The 16,434-nt window shown below is 41.8% G+C and overlaps 1 protein-coding gene across 1 annotated transcript in view; it reads left to right on the forward strand.

Annotated features, from left to right (window-relative positions):
• Window positions 1-15,670, forward strand: part of vta1 (vesicle (multivesicular body) trafficking 1) — a 31,402-nt gene extending 15,732 nt beyond the window's left edge. The window contains exons 4-8 of the mRNA XM_048985502.1: window positions 1,477-1,552; window positions 2,994-3,105; window positions 10,344-10,505; window positions 11,963-12,040; window positions 15,040-15,670. Of these exons, the coding sequence (XP_048841459.1) occupies window positions 1,477-1,552; window positions 2,994-3,105; window positions 10,344-10,505; window positions 11,963-12,040; window positions 15,040-15,185 (574 nt within the window). The 3' untranslated portion in view covers window positions 15,186-15,670. The remainder of the gene's footprint in view (window positions 1-1,476; window positions 1,553-2,993; window positions 3,106-10,343; window positions 10,506-11,962; window positions 12,041-15,039) is intronic.
• Window positions 15,671-16,434: the final 764 nt, after the last annotated feature.

A 16,434-nucleotide genomic window follows, 5' to 3' on the forward strand; every position in this document is an offset into this window, starting at 1 on the left:
TATAGTTCACTGAGAGCCCACCAGTCAAACACCTAATATATACAGTACGGCTTCCGGGGAGCAGACCACGGACTCCCTAACTGTCCCTGAATTGATGCAGCTGACCCTCTTTCTCCTTAACAGCATTAGTCTAGTCTAGAGTAGCTCATTTTTGATGGCTGAGGCATCTGTGTACATGTAGCTGATGGCCAGTCACTGGTAACTATGGCCCTTAACTCCAATCAAGCCCTACACCATAGCGCTGCCTCCCACCAGCCTGCAATGCTGCGTCTGTGACCATTAGACATATCAGTATTACAAATTAGCCTCCAATTTTAAATGAGTTTAAACGACTTACCTGTTACTGACACCTTGCCATTAATTATCAGTAGTTTACCAAGACCGGCATTTTCAAAGGAGAAACATCTTCATATTTTATTTTGTTAGTAAAACATTAGCAAATTGTGTTGGAAACCAACCAAAGTTGATTAAAAGCTTAGGTATAATCGCGGGAGAAAAATGATTTAGGATTTGCTCTCCTAGAGAATAGGTTGTCTGTTGAATGTCTCCGGAATATAGATGAAGAATACAGCCGATTCTCCTGGCAGCTTGCTATGATTCATTTCTGTCCGGACCTTGAGAGGAATATCTATATAGACGTTCGGCTGTTGAGTGCAGGAGCGTAGGCTCACTTCATGTTTCCAAAATTATCTAATATGTATACAGTATAGGTTTTTTAGAGGTCTGGAAAGGCTGAGCAACGTCAGCTGGGGAACGATGTGAAAAATACTGTTGTTCTTGTATCATGTATGATAATTGACACCCTTAGTTGTAACGTATGTCAGCGGAAAAGGTCGACTATAGATTTTGTCAAGACCACACTTGCAACTTGCATTTCCCTTATGGAAAACATAATCATTTTTCAATCAGTCCTTGAATAAATTCTTGGAGTAAATGAAGCAAGACTTGCATAAATATCTAGCTGATAGTCCATGATGTCACCTCACAGGGTGTGTAATTGAGGATTTAGGAGCAAGAGCTTTTTAATTGAGTTACCACTCAAGATCCAGCAAGGACGACTTTGAGACTGTGAACTAAACACTATACCAGCTGTGCGTAATGTTGTCTTGGCGTCTTGGTGTCGTTTCCCGGTCACCTCTCCATTTTATTAGGGGGTATTTAATACATGACCAGCTTCTTTGAACTGCGGTTTGAAAGTCTGTTCTCCTTTTAACTGGTTTATTTACTTACTGTTTCTGGAAAATTAGGATTTCCTGCTCCTGTGTGATATCAGTATTGTTGTGGTTGTTTGAATTTCAAGAGAATTAAGCGATTCTTTTTTTACATTTGATTTAATTTATCGTTGTAAGATCATGCAGATGTCTCTTCTATGTATATTAATGGAAGCTTGTAGCGATATTACTGATTTTTATTTATTACTGTATGTTATTTTTATTTAAAAATCACACTGAGTATTGCTTGTTTCACCCTCAACAGGAACATGGTCAAGTCGTTTTACACATCCAGCCTCTTGTTAGATGTGCTGTCGGTGTTTGGGGAGTTATCAGAAGAGGTAGGTCGTGTTCATCCTTAACATAATGAACATAATGGACCCAAAGTGTCCTTTGTGAAACTGCTAGTTATCTGATGCAAGTATGTAGATAAAGCATAACAAAGAATTGTACATTTCTTGATCCCCCAGTGAACTGAGTAATGGAAACAAGCGTTGCAGGCTTATAGATCTCTTCATGTATGCTTAATGGGCCGAATGGCCTCCTCTCGTTTGTAAATTTTTGTTCCTATGTTCTTTATAGAATGAGTTCTATGGTCACTTCTTGTTCCTTTTGAACAAATCAGAAGTGAAAGTATTATTTCTGCCTTGGAAAAGTCACATCTTGGAAACAGCTTGTAACTGAGGCCATCCAGTACAGTTGGATGTCAGTACTGTTACACTAGTGCGCTTATTAAACTATCTACATTTGTCTGTAGTTGCCTCAAATGTCTTTCCTGCAGAGGGGATTGACTGTGTCAGAAGACTGACAATGTTTCATTGAGAGCCCTTCTCTCCCTAAGGGGAAGGCATTTCCCTACTGTAGAAAACCCATGGGGGCTGTTTTTAACACTGTGCCTTCATTCTGTAACGTTAACCCAGACAATGAGCCTTCAGAATGCCCACACCCACCTCCCACCCCGATTACATAGCCTTTTCCCAAAGAACGGCCTGATGATTTGTGGACGATTAGATTACTGCCAGAAAGAGGGCTTCTTAGCCTGGGACTGAGGCAGAACTCTTGTTCATGAATGAATTTTAAGGGGAGGTGCATTGTCAGATTCCACATTAGGTTTATCGTCACATCAGGCCTGTAACCATAGCTATCACCGGCCCTTTACCTCGGACTGGGGGCATTCTATTGACATTCTAAGCATTTTTCCCACTGAATCACCGGCATGTTGCCTTCTTCTGAAAACAGGGGTTGGGCTTGATTAACACTGAAAATATTAAATGGTCGCTAAATGATTAGTAAAAGCATTTTTTTAAAAAATCTTGAATCCTCACCTTAGAAACTCGAATTTCAGCTTCGATTCCAGATAACAGCCCTTATATTTTGTAGCTTCGGCTTTTTGTGATTCTGATGCATACATCTGAATTGCCTGTTATAATGATTTTACTATCTATCTTCCAGTAGAAATCAGAAGATTGTTTTCCATAGAGATCCCCCTGCAGTATTATTTGCATGTGTAATTTCTTAACGGAGATGCCTTTTTCACTGTTGGCAATATCCCTGTAATCTTATTATGAGAATGAGGAAAAACAAGACTAGCTCAGTATTTTGGTGGTCTGGACAGTGGGATCCTTGTGGGTAATGTGCTCCCTGTACGTCTGCCTGTTTGATGGCACGTAACACAATGCAATGCAACATCACAAAAGCACCTAGAAGCTTTTTTTTTTTTTTCTTCTCCCCACTTTCTCTTGCTGTGAAAGTGATTTTTTTTTTAAAACATTTCCACTGCAGAATTTTCAGCACAGGAAGTATGCGAGATGGAAGGCCACGTACATCCACAACTGCCTGAAGAACGGCGAAACCCCGCAGGCCGGGCCCATCGCAATGGAAGGGGAAGCATATGGTGAGGCCTGATATTGTATCAGCGAGCCAAACAAACCCCCGACCCCCTCAGGCAAAATATTCCAGAGAATTCTATCATCTGATGTAGAGGCTTTCCTTTGCCGGTGGGTTCCAGGCCGCGAAAGGTTAGCTCATTGTGTGCTTTATCAGTTCTGACTCTGAGTCTAAACACCACTTACATGACAAGGAGGTTGCTGGTATTTACTTTATGAGTCTTTGACATTTCTTATCTTGCCACTGGGTGAGATTAACTACCACGACATTAGTCTCAGAAGACGGTGGCCTGTAAGGAATTAAGGTTAAATGGATTGTAAATGAATCAGCTGCAGTAGTAATAATGGTATGCGCAATGTTTTTTTGTCTGTGATTCATGACTTTAGTATGTCGGTGACCTCTATAAAAATCAGTTTGGATTTGATTTAAATGAAGCCCTTTAAAACATTGTTCTCACCACTTCTTGGTTAATGCTAGAATAAGCTGGTAAGTTACACAATGATACATTATTATTCCCCATTGAGAAATTCTTAGCACCTATGCCATCTTGCTCTCAATTTGAGACACACATACTGGTGAGAGCTTGGAGTCACTTCGCAGGGCCAGCCAGCATGTAGTGCCCCTGGAGCTGGGGGTTAAGGGCCTTGATCAGGGATACAGCAGCAGCATCATGGTAATCTTCCGATCATGGGCACACTGTCCTAACCTAGTGAGCCATGGACTGTCCCACGGATTGGTCTACTTTAGGGATTCCCAGCCAATGATGTGTTTATACTGCTAACATGTGGCTGTTTTTATGGTCTATCCTCAGAGGAGCAATGTGGTGCCAGGTGTGGTGGTAGCATATAGCTAGAGCCCAGCGTTGCTCGCTGAACATCTGCTGGGTGTGTTAGACCTGAGCCATGTCTGTTAGGCCAGCCGGCTCACTGCATTCCTACCTCCCCGCAGTCTCCTTTGGTAGACCCCAAACCACACGTCGATACGGGACACTTGCATGCGTCCTGGACATAGGGATACGAGTGTCTCTTCCATCAGAAGATTCTTTGCACTCACTTGCGTATTCTTCTGTAATTCCTGTCCATCTCCTTGTAGAAAAAGCAGGCCTCACTGAGAGTAGATAGGCCCTCTCTGTCACGGCGGTGGTGTCACGTCAAGCTGTTCTCACAGGGGTAGCTGTGAGAACTGATACTGCGGTCTCTCCCTCACTGCGCCTTATCACAGGAGCTTATCACAGTATCTTACCATGTTTCCTCATGTCTTGGCCTTGAAAAAAGGAGCCAAAACTCTGGGTGATGAGAACGTGCTGATATTGACTTCTGATCTAGCTGGGAATTTTTCTGGATTAATTCCACAATGGTTGTTTGATCGGAGCGTTTCTACAGGTGTAAGTTAGTAGGATGTGCTGTGCATATTTCTCGGAAATATGACCTTGGTGTCCTTCCTCAGCCACCCAAAAGTTCACACTTTTAAAAACAGTATTCAGGAATGCCAGAAGTGAAATTCTCTTCCAGCAACCAGTGAATGTGATGTTTTTTTTTTACAGCCCTTTGTTTTTTCCTCTCTGCACATTGTCTCTTGGGTGGAGTTCCTACTGGCTCACCCAGGGAAGCCAATCATCTCATATCTAATCTTATAGTCATGTGAAAAAGAAAGTACACCCTCCTTCATCAGCAAGTGTGACCACCTCTATAAAAGCAGAAGCTTTGGCAGTTGGCTGGTCTGCAGCATTCAGGTTAACACAGTCATCAGCAACAATCTCAGATAACATTCTTGCTCCTCATCAATCTGGGAAGGGTTATAAGGCCATTTCCAAACAATTTGTCCATCATTCTACAGTGAGAAAGATTATTTACAAGCGGGAAACATTCAAGACGGTTACCAGTCTTGCCAGGATTGGATGTTTCAGCAGATTCACCCCAAGGTCAGACCGTGCAATGCTCAGAGAAATTGCCAAAATCTCCCAAGAGCTACATCTCAGACTCTGCAGGCCTCAGTTAGCATTTTAAATGTTAAAGTTCATGACAGTACAACTAGAAAAAAGACTGAACAAGTATTGCTTGTTTGGAAGGGTTGCCATGAGAGCCTCTTTTCTGGCAGCATGACTTAGGTTTGCGAAGTTGCACCTAAACAAGTCGAAGTCCACACCTCAACATGGTTGAAATGCTGTGGTGGAACCTAAAGAGAGCTGTGCATAAAGGAACGGCTGCAAAATTCCACGAGCCGAAACAAGGGTGGGCAGGAATTCCTCCGGAGCGACGTGAGAGACCAGTGTTTCCCCTACCATTATATTAGGGGGGCGCCCCACCCCCTCTTGAAAGTCAAGTTAATTTTATTAAATTTTATTTTCTATGTAGTGCCAGATGACAACAGAAGTAATTTAAGGTCACCTTTCCTATAGAACAGGTCCATACATTGTCCTTTTATCAAACAAACTACACAGCCTTATGTTATTTATGTTATTTGCACAACAGCGTGTCATTTTTCCCTCTACGTTGTCGTGCGTTTACAATCGTCCTCCGCTCTCTGTGTCGCGCATTCCAATGCGTGCGCACAGACACGTGCGCGCACACACCGGCGAGCACACTCCCACCAGCGGACGGAGACGCGAGTCGGAAAATGACGCATCAACCACCTGAAAAGGAGATAAAAAAATATCTGTGTTTTTTTTTGGCCGTTGTCATTAAAAGAAACACATGAATCTTCTGGTTGTCCGTCTCCCTCCCCCCCCCCCCCCCCCCCCCCCAAAAAAAAAAAAAAAAGCTGTAAAACTGGGGGAAACTGGAGACTAATAAAATCATACAAAAAATGAATGCCTCAAGGTATTGCTGCTAAAGGTGGGTCTACAAGCTATTGAATCACGGGGTGTACTTAGTTTGTCACGCATGCTTTCTCGGTTTTAGCTTCATTTTTGTTGATGATGATAAAGTGGAATCTGTTGTGTGTTACTTTATCCGTGAGGTTAGATTAAAATATTTTTCGAACCTGGTAAGGACTAGATTTTATTTATTTATTTATTTATTATGTCCCGTTGCATAAAACCATAGAACCGAAAGGGGGTGTACTTTCTTCTTCACATGACCGTATAGTCCCCAAGTGGCTTTTTATACGAGTAAACCAAGCAGGAACCACACAGCAAGGTTTCTCAGGTTAACTTCTGGGTTAACCTCGAAGTCAGGTTTGTCCAATGTGAGTACATAAACTCCTATAAGCCAATCATGATTTCTAGCTTGAGTTAACCCAGTTAACTGAGAATCCTTGCTTTGTGGTATGCCTAGCTGGAAAACCAGCCGTTTACTTCATATCACTTCTTTTACTTTTGCTTGGTACAGAGTTTGTGTATGTGCCGACAGGTAGATGATAGGAAAGCAATACACTGTATGTCACAGGACAAAGACACGTGGTGGGAATGTGGTCTCCACAATGGTTTCTGTGAACGTAACAGATCTGCAGAACATTACAGCTGCTACACAGTAATATGTCATCCTTAAGGAAAAAGATTTTTTTCTATATAATATATTTATGGGTATTCAGTTAGCAGGAATCAAGAGCAACAGAAATGATTCCATTTTATGATACAGAGCTGAAATCGACGGGTAGTAAAGTAAGACTAATAATGGGAACAAAAGGATTTTCAGGAGTTTCCTTCTGCTGCTATGCTGTAGTGAGAAAAAGACTAGGTCCCATCTACAGTGGTCCCATCTACAGTGGTCCCATCTACAGTGGTCCCATCTACTCTGGCTTGAAAAATATTATTTCTTACCTGATTGTCAATTGTAAGCTCCCTATCAGCTCAGTTGTCTTTTTGTTCCAAGTGAGCAAGATGTGAAGAGAGCTAGAAGGATGGGAATGTGCGGCTGGTAAGTGCATAGATTAAAATCACCATTTTGGAGGGTCGGCAAAGGCTTCACCATTTTCTGTGTTGCGGAAAGCGTCACGTTTCCTGCCAAAATAATCCGCACTACTTCAAGGAGCAATGCCACAATGTAGGGGTTTTTAGAGGCTACCTTTTTTTTGCAGGAAATATGTTGTGATTTCGCCTCATGCGGAGAGATGGATGGTATCATAGCAACCAGCCACGTTATGTTCCAGCTGCACTTTCAGATTCATAATGCAGAGTGATTTTTTTTTTTCAGACAGTATCCTCCTGAGTGCAAGGGGGTGCTCAGTATAATGGCCCAGTATCACTTATTTCAGCTTTTTAGACACCACTAAAGTAAATTAGTTTCCCCCCCAGAGTCCAGCATATTTCAGAATCATATTAAAATTAATTTTTTTCCATTTTATTATAATGCCTTTTCAGCATGCTATCCAATACCAGTCCAGTACCATGTTTTTGCCATTCCTGAATCTTTTGTACGTTCCAGCAAGTTCATAAAGAACTCATTAATTACCAATTTATGCTTAATGACTTTATGAAGTATAATCATTAAGTACTTAATATGTGTTTAAGTTTTTGTCTGTAGGTTATTGTAGTATTAATAAGTCACCATTCTTGTATGTAATGTTTTATAATATAGCTCTAATTTACTTAAATATGTAGCATGGTAGAGCCAAGCTATAAATAGCTTATAAATAGCACCATTAAGCTATTTATAAGCTATCATCAGCACTAATAATTATTGCAACTTAGACAAATTAGTGTTGATTTTGAAATACACCAGTGCTTGACATTATTATCGTGCCGTTATATATGAGAACACTTTTGTTTTTGCAAGTGTTTTGCTGTTCTCTTTGGTATGCATCAGCCTTTATTTGTCACCTTCACCTATTTGTAAATTGAGTACTAAGCAAGAATAAGCAACTTCCATTTTGTCTGCTTTCCTATGCTGCTAATCAGCAGTAATTATCATCATCCCATAGTTTACATTTCTATTGATTTTCTTTGTTTAAACAATTTCTTCGGTCGACCTGCTGTAAAGTAGGTCATTCAAACACAAGATCGATTTTACATTTTCAGGAGCTCACAATAAAACCATTGTCTCCGGCACATATTTGCTTGACTTTTCCACTTGCGAGAAGATGATGATGATGATGAGCAACTGGAAAGGAATGGCGGAGAAAGTCAGTTTAACCGGAGGAGGGGCGATCAGAAGCTGCCCTGTTGATTAGCATATTTTCCTAGAGCCTCATTGGTGCTTCTGGCCTCTGCTTCTGACAAGTGTGCAGCCTTTGCCCCTGGATGCCTCCCCCTTCGCTGCCCCATGAGCTTGTTTTGTATCCAGGCCACCAAACAATGGAAAAAGCGCTTGATGAACTTGTTGTTTCGTCAGCGTATGATGAAATTGCGATTCGTGTTTGATTAGCTAGGTGCAGAGAGTAACCCCATTAGGGACAAATTTTAGTTCCCAAAAAAAAGGTAGTCCCACTGTGCTCCTCTTCAATATTCCTGAAAGACGGTTACGTTCATTTCCCTTTTTCCTCTTTGGGTATACTCGTGTAGGCGTACGTGTATCTTCTATGTATATAAATTTGTCACTTTAGCATTAAGTCAAGGGTTGTTGTGTCATTGAGGGATAAATACTGTGTTTCTGTACTGAAATATCATTATCATTGGATTAATTACTTTCAATGAATTTTCTGCCCTCTTCCCCTTGCATTTAAGCATGTAAGGGGCTTCATTAGCATCACATGGAAGCGAAATCTGTCTTTCTCCTCGGGGACCCCAAGACATTTTTGCTACCTCCCCGCCCCGTTCCAGGCAGTACACAGCAAAAACTTGGACTGTCTGGGTCTCCGGAGGGGCTGCGTTAAGAAACATTGCCCTAAGCGGCATTTATTTTGCCACTTGTAATGGTCGCCATCACTGGCAACCGTCAGTTGCTAAATGACTGTGCAGGAGTTTATCCAAAAGCCGGATACCGCCTGAATGTGTAGCGCAGAAAACATTGTGGAGGTAGCATGTCCAGTTAAGGACAATTTTAATTGCTTCTCTAATCGCACTGCTTCCTTTTTTGTGAGGAACTGAGACAATCGTTTGCTTAACATATTTGCATCAATTAAACTAAATGCCATCTTCAGATGGAGTTGAGTGAGTTTTTCTATATGCTGCAAAATTTGGTCAAAAATGCTTCAAAAGCTCTGGCACTTTCTGGGTGCGTTTGTATGACGTATGCGTCCCTCACTTGGGTTTAATTTCACCATCTGTGAAAAGTGCTTTCAAAGCATTTCTCTCACTAGCCTTAAGTTATATTCCATTTTGGCATCTCTGCTGTCTCCTCACACCCACCATCACTGGAATACAGGCAGCGTCCAGGTTTGTGTTTGCATTTCCGTCCGATGGCCAGCTGTCTTTCCAGCTGACGGATCTCTCTTGATCTGCTCTCTGTCATTGAACACGGAAACTGTTTGTTTGATCCGCCACTGATTTTATCTGATGTGTAGCTTACTCTGTTATTGCTACTCTATTTCACAAATACACTGGCTTTGGTTTGTTTTTTAAATTATTAGGCAACTGAAACCATGAAAAACAGCAGCTCTCATAGTTTTTTTTCCATGACTACCTTGTTCAAAATAATTGTTCAGGTGTTGTGGGATTTTGGAAAATAAACATGGTGAGATATTCGCGGAAATGTTTTTTTTTTTATAGAATGTTTCAGATTATTTTCCATCAACACGTTTAAATGCTCCAGTGGCTGGAATGCATTTCTTGTTTATTAATTCAATGTATAAGAAAGTAATCGGTATCTCTATCCATTCAATTGATATTATGTTTCCCATTTTACATCTACAGAAATACATTTTGGCTGATGGTATCAGAAATTTTAGCTCCTGAAAGTCTGTATTTGTACTGGAGAGAAATCTTCAGATTGGTTGGGTCCTAATATTTTACATGTAAAAATGAAGTTTCAGCCATGTGACTTAAAAACTAGCCAACTAGCAACATGTTTCTTTTCCAATTTGTATCGAACAGTGGGAACTATATACTTCGAATTCATTCCATGTGTTTCCTGTAGAAGGATTTCATCTGTCTCTTTTTTTATGAATATTTGATACTAAATCATAAAATTAGAGTGGCTCAGATATCAGAAATTCTTGAGCGTTGTATAAAACAGTCAACTTTTGACTGACACAGATTCACTCTTTGGGAAACAAAGCATTAGAATCGCACATTTCTTTTTAATAAAGATTTCCTGGCACCACAGTAAACTTAACAGTACGAAGGAATGTGCGAGTGGCTGAAAACGATGTGTGGTACCACGCCGTCTTCCGCACGCTGATGACCCGTCTTTGTACTCCTGCTCTTAGACGACGACTTTGGTGTTGAGGGTGGGGCGCAGTTCATGCCGCCCAATTCTCCACCCCACACCCAGCCTTCCATGCCTCCCCCGGCTGGCTTCAGTAACATCCAGATCCCACCTGGTGCCCACGCCCCGGCTAATACTCCAGCGGAGGTTCCGCCCCCTGCAGGTATGTCATGGTTACTGAAATGAGAGAACTATTTATGGTTTGTTCTCATGTTTTCTTAACTGCTAAGAATGAGTAATTCATCTTCAGTGTTAATTATTAAAAACAAAGGAAATTGTATTATGCATAAATTGAAAAAATATAAGCCACCATTATAGAACGGTTTCTAATATTATTATTAATCATATTTTTTTACAAAAATCGGCAATTTAATTCTCAAACTTATGACTTTTTATGGATGAATTTTAAATTAAAGCTGATTGAGTTATTCAGGATTTAAAGCCGTAATGAATAAACAAAAGGAGCATGATGATTCGTGTTAGTGTTTTATTAAGTGTAATTATTGCTATCAATTTTAAACTTTGTAGGTGAATTGGCCCATATTAATGCCAGAATAACTGCACTAAAAATGAGAGTGAGGTTAAATTTTCATGCCTTTCCACATGTATAGAAACCGGTGGCACATTCTTTAAGGATCTCAACAGATACATTTACAAATTGAAGGTATTTCAGCTATATAACGACTATATAAAAGAGAACCAGTTATGAAGAGTGATTTTATTCATTTTTACAACTTCATGTTTACCCGTCACATGGGTAGAACTAGCCTCAACTAGAACTAACTTCTCAGCCAGAAATGATGACTGATGCTTTCATTTTGGTATTGTGCAAATACATGTAGATGTTTATATCTGTAATACTCAGTCAATGCCACTGAATGTAGAAGGACTAGATTCTGAGAGTTGAAGTTTGGAAGTCAGTGTTGTGCACACAGGCTCGGTCACCTCAGTGGAGTTACTATTTTTAGTAGGTATTAACAACTAAGCTAATCTAAAAATTTTTGCAAAAAAATCCCATTCTTCTGTGTCACACGTCCGGCTCCTCTGTAGTTTTGGCAGACAAATTGTCAGCTGCATAAATAGGCAGAAATGCAGGTCACTTGAGTTAAAAGCAGGGAAATAAGCTACTGAGGAACGTTTTTCACAGACGTAAATCCCAGCTTCCCTCCTGCCCCACCTTGTGTTTTCAATGAAACAAAACAGGATGCTGTAAATCCTTTTTCGTAAGAGTAAGGAAATATCAAGGTCATGGTGGTCAGTTAGGTGTGCAGTGTCTGCATCCCCCTGCAGCCTTGTGGAAATGATTCACTAGCTACGACCCTCGTCTGACTCGGCGGCAGGACAGAGCCCCTCTATGAAGCATTAATGCTACCCCCCCCTCCTCTCCCTTTTCTGTTGATTTTGGATTACACCATGCCTGGATGGTTGTCATTAGTAATTTGTACTCCATGCCCGAGTAACCCATGTAGCCAATTTTCATAAAAATAAAAATTTATTTTGCTAATAGCATTAGCGTCAAGCTTAATTTGGAGTTCTTGATTAATACTTGCTTTGGTTCATTCCATTTTTAAATCCTAAAAGTAGGGGAGTCTAACTGTCTCTCACCCCCCTCCCATGTAGGGGAGCCTGTCAAGCCAGTGCCTGTTCCCAGGACCATCCCTGCCGTCGACCCCTCATTGCTGAGCACCAACCAGCAGGGTAGGTACCACTGTAATGCGCTGGTAGGTCTAGTTCTTCATGCCCATTTTCTGGGGCTTCTGCCCCGAAATGAACCACACCCTCAGCGTCAAAGACCTCATGCAAATTGACTGTTGGCAAGTGGGAGGCCTGTGCGAGCGCCTCATGGAAAACAGACCCATGGCTCCAGGTCGGGTGGGAAAAATTCACCACAGGCAGAACCCAAATAATCACAGTTTCTGGCTAACAAAGTGATGGGGGGGGGGAGCCAGTAATGGTGGGTAAGCAGAGTAGAACGGCAGAGCTATGAAATGGAAACTGGACACGAGAGACTCACGGTAACCTTTGGGAAAAGAGTGATTTCCATCCAGCCATTGCTAGGATACTACATCAAAATTTTTCTTGTGAAAACGACATTAACACTGAGCTTTGTGGTGAGAGAACCAAGTGTGAGTACAGTGTGTGTGTGTGTGTGTGTGTGCTGTGCTGTGCTGTGCTGTGCTGTGCTGTGCTGTGCTGTGCTGTGCTGTGCGGAAGCCATACGCCATCCATGGCTTCTCCGAAAATCAGCCCGGTTTTGCAGGTTGCAGTTACCATCCAGTATAACCATGTATTCGAAGATTCACCCATGTTTGGATATTCTGGGCCTGTGATTGGAAGGTAGCCAGTAGTTTGAATCCTGTCCATGGCAGGACCATCACTTGGGCCCTTCAGCAAATCCCTAACCACCCGCACCCCTCTCCGCCCCCCCCCCCCCCCCTGGCATGCTTCAGGGGCGACAGATAAATGGCCTGAGTCTATGCATCGTGTAAGTCTCAAGGAAGAGCAAGGTGGGATGTGCGAAAAGTTACATCACACTGTACCTGTTCTTGTGCAAGTGGCGAATGAAGCATCGTTTAGTTAATGAAGTTAATTGTTAAGTGAGCTGGTGGTGAGCAAGTATGTGGAATGGCTGGGGTGCCCCTGAGGTGAAGGAACTGAGGCGACGTTCATCTAGCCAATCGACGAAATATGAGTAGCGTTTTGGGGAGAAATTCTTGTTACTTTTTGTATTGCTGTTCATTTGCATATATTCAAATGTTAAATACTTTTTGCTGTCTCCTTGCAAATATCCACTTACTACCCAGATAAATAGCTTTAAACAGTTACTTCGGCTGTCTAATTGCTTTGCACAGTATTGGATGTGAACCGTGGGCACGTGCAAAACGCATGTCAGATTTTATTTCTCGTCATCCTTGTGTAGATCTGCGTTAAAGAGGGGAAAATGCTTAACGACTGCTTTTATTACTTGTGGCAATAATGAATGAGAGGGAGAAGCAGAATGGAATCGAAAAAGTTGCAGAAACCGAGACACCTGCATGAATATTTAAATTTACTTCTCTCCTTATAGTTAAACTTCTGTCTGAAGCATTCAGCTTAAATGGTTAAATGGAAACATCTTCATTGACATCTCATTGTCCCATGCGTTCCCCATACACTGGGTGCGGCGCTGTTTCAGCTAAACCTTTAAGTAATGCCAAGTTCACAATACACCCATAAACAGCGTGATAGAAACACCGTATTGAATAAAAGGTCATTAAAAAGAAACATTAGAGTTTAAACAGCTGAGTTTCTGAAAGCTCAGCAAAAATATTCTGGTCTGGAAATTTCATATTCAATTCCATAGTTTTACAATGAAAAATATTATAAATCAACCCCCAGGACTGTGTGGTCTTGAAACTAATGCTTCTCTCATAGCCAACAAAAATAAGAATAGTATGCTCATTTAAGCCTTTGCTTGGGAACCGTATTTAATTTTTCAATTACGTTAAACGTTAAAGTCATGTTTTGAACACAGAGTAGTCGACTAAAAGCAAAGCATATCCCATGTGCAAATTTAAACCGGACGATCAGTTTCAAAGACACGTTGCTTTTTGGAGCAAACCTCTATTTGACACGGTATAACTTTGCAAGCCTTGACATAGTTAACAACTCCTTTTGTGTTCATGCTGGTAAACTTTGGCAGTTACTCTTAAGAAAGTACTGTATGTCTGTGGGCATCTGGCTTGGCTTTGAGCAGGTATGTAGATGTGCCATAACCTCAGTCCTGCACTCAGATTCTGAAGGTTGGCAGGAGATCGGGGAGAGTAGTCTTGTGCATTAGCCTTTAGTGAGTACTAGGCGAAGCTAGTATTCAGCGGTTATTTATCAATGTTTTATAGTTTCTACTCAGAACTTATAGTGATGTAGGAATGACTAACTGTAAGTACCGATGTAGTATTGGGAGAAGAGAACAGTTAGCTAGGTACGGTCAAGGGTTAGCGATCTGTCTCCTCCGGCCAGTCAACCGACGTTCTATAAGCCCCTTGCAGTTACTTATGGGAAGTGTAGTTTTGAATCTAATAGTAAGAAAGCGCAATGGCTCCCAACAGGAATGCAACAAACAATATTTCCTTTGACGGCATGATTTTTGAAGTAGGACGTACCAAACTTCCCTCTGCTATGCGTAAATAAGTTTGGGCTGTTCCTTCTCTGTTTTATGAGGACAGAATGAGGAGAGTGCTTAATTTTAGTCAAATTTCTGGCGGCTTAACCTTGATAGGCTCACGGGGCACCCAGATCCTATTCCGGCAGCACAGGACATGACGAGTGAATCCTGAAAAGGATTCCAGTCCATCTCAGAGAACATACTGTATATTATGGGGGGGGGGGGGCTGTAAGCCCCCCAATAATCGAAATTGGGCAATACAACCCCCCCAGTAATCCAGTAATCATGTCCCCCCCCCCCCCCCCCCCCCCATTACACCATGAGAAATGTTTTTCTTTATCGTCCATGTTGAAGATAATTAAATGCTCTTTTGCAACAAGTGGATGAGTCAGTGTACCCTAATCCCTGAAAATGGAACTGATCTGTGTGAGGGTGATATGCAAATTGATGGACGGGGGTTACGATGCCTTCAGTCCCAAGGTCTTTTCATCCTGCCAGACCTTTGCTTCTTTAAATTATTTTCTGCTTTTTTTCCTGCTTTTTTACCCCACAGGTGATGTCCGTCTGACTCCGGAGGACTTCACTAGAGCCCAGAAATACTGCAAATACGCAGGCAGTGCCTTGCAGTACGAAGACGTCACCACCGCCGTCCAGAATCTGCAGAAGGCCCTCAAGTTATTAACCACTGGCAAAGAATGAAGCCATTGTGCGGAGCGTCTCTCCGGTTTATCTGGCCGTAGGAACTGAGAGGCCATTTCTCCGGCGTTGGCTGTATCAGAAGAAAGCAATTCTGCCAAAGCCCTCATAATCACTGTAACAACAATGGCGTCTGTGTCCCTGTACTGGGTCCATGTATAGCACTCATAGTCGTCAACCGCTAGAGAAGAACAAGTAAAAAAAAAGTTCGTTTCATTTAAGTATGCCCTTTGTACATTCTTTTTTTTTTTTTTTTGAAACTTCTGCTTGCATGTATGTTTTGCAAACATGCTGGAGCTCTGGCAGTCATTAGGGTTTTTGGTTAAGATCTTAACATGCTCAGACTTTCTGCTTTTTACAACCATCAATAAAAATTGGCAGAAATAACTTTCCCTGCTGTATCTCTGAGGACTCCTCTGCGGTTGAGGGATTCTGTCCTCTTCTTGCTTTGTATGAAGATATTTCCAATTAAAATTTGAAAATACTAATATGCTGTTTACTATTTTAATTAGCACATTATTAATGATTTTATGATTTTGAGTTAATTTATGAAGGTCAATATGACCTTTCAACACACTGGAACAATAAGGTTCTAGGTTTTTCAGAATGTTCCATTCAGAGTGTTTGTTGTAGTGAGTTGTTTTTGTTTGTATTCCGTACTTTCCATTTTATGGATGAGGTAAAACGGCACATGTCATGGGCAGTCTGTTAAGAAAAGAAGCCACAAAGTGGGAATTCAATACAGGATTCAACACAGGTGCCACTATATAACAGATACTGCCCTGCCTGGGGCCTCATGAAAGCAGGTATGGTCACTCTGTGTGTCACGCCACCCATCTATCCACCATCCCTTAAGGCCTCATTATAAAGCCCTGCCGGTCAACGCGACAGCAAAAGCAGAAATTGAATGAGGTTCGAAGCTGCGATCTCCTGATCACAAGAACAGTTGTAGGGACAGACACTCTGGGTATCGCGCCCCCCATCCATCCAACCACCGTCCCTTAAGGCCTCATTATAAAGCCCTGCTGGTCGACGCGACAGCAAAGGCGGAAACTGCCCTGAGGCAGGTTCGAAGCTGCAATCTCCCGATCACAAGGAACTGGTCACACAATGAACAGTCACTCTGTGCGTCGCACCACCCATACATTCACCGACCCAACCGTGTGAAGATTAATGCTCTAACATGTTTTAATGGATTTCTCAGATTTAGATTGTTAGGTAGCGGTGTCTGTGGCCTTTATGACCCTGAATA

The sequence above is a fragment of the Brienomyrus brachyistius genome, chromosome 19 (genome assembly GCF_023856365.1).
Source record: "Brienomyrus brachyistius isolate T26 chromosome 19, BBRACH_0.4, whole genome shotgun sequence".
NCBI classification, from domain to species: domain Eukaryota; kingdom Metazoa; phylum Chordata; class Actinopteri; order Osteoglossiformes; family Mormyridae; genus Brienomyrus; species Brienomyrus brachyistius.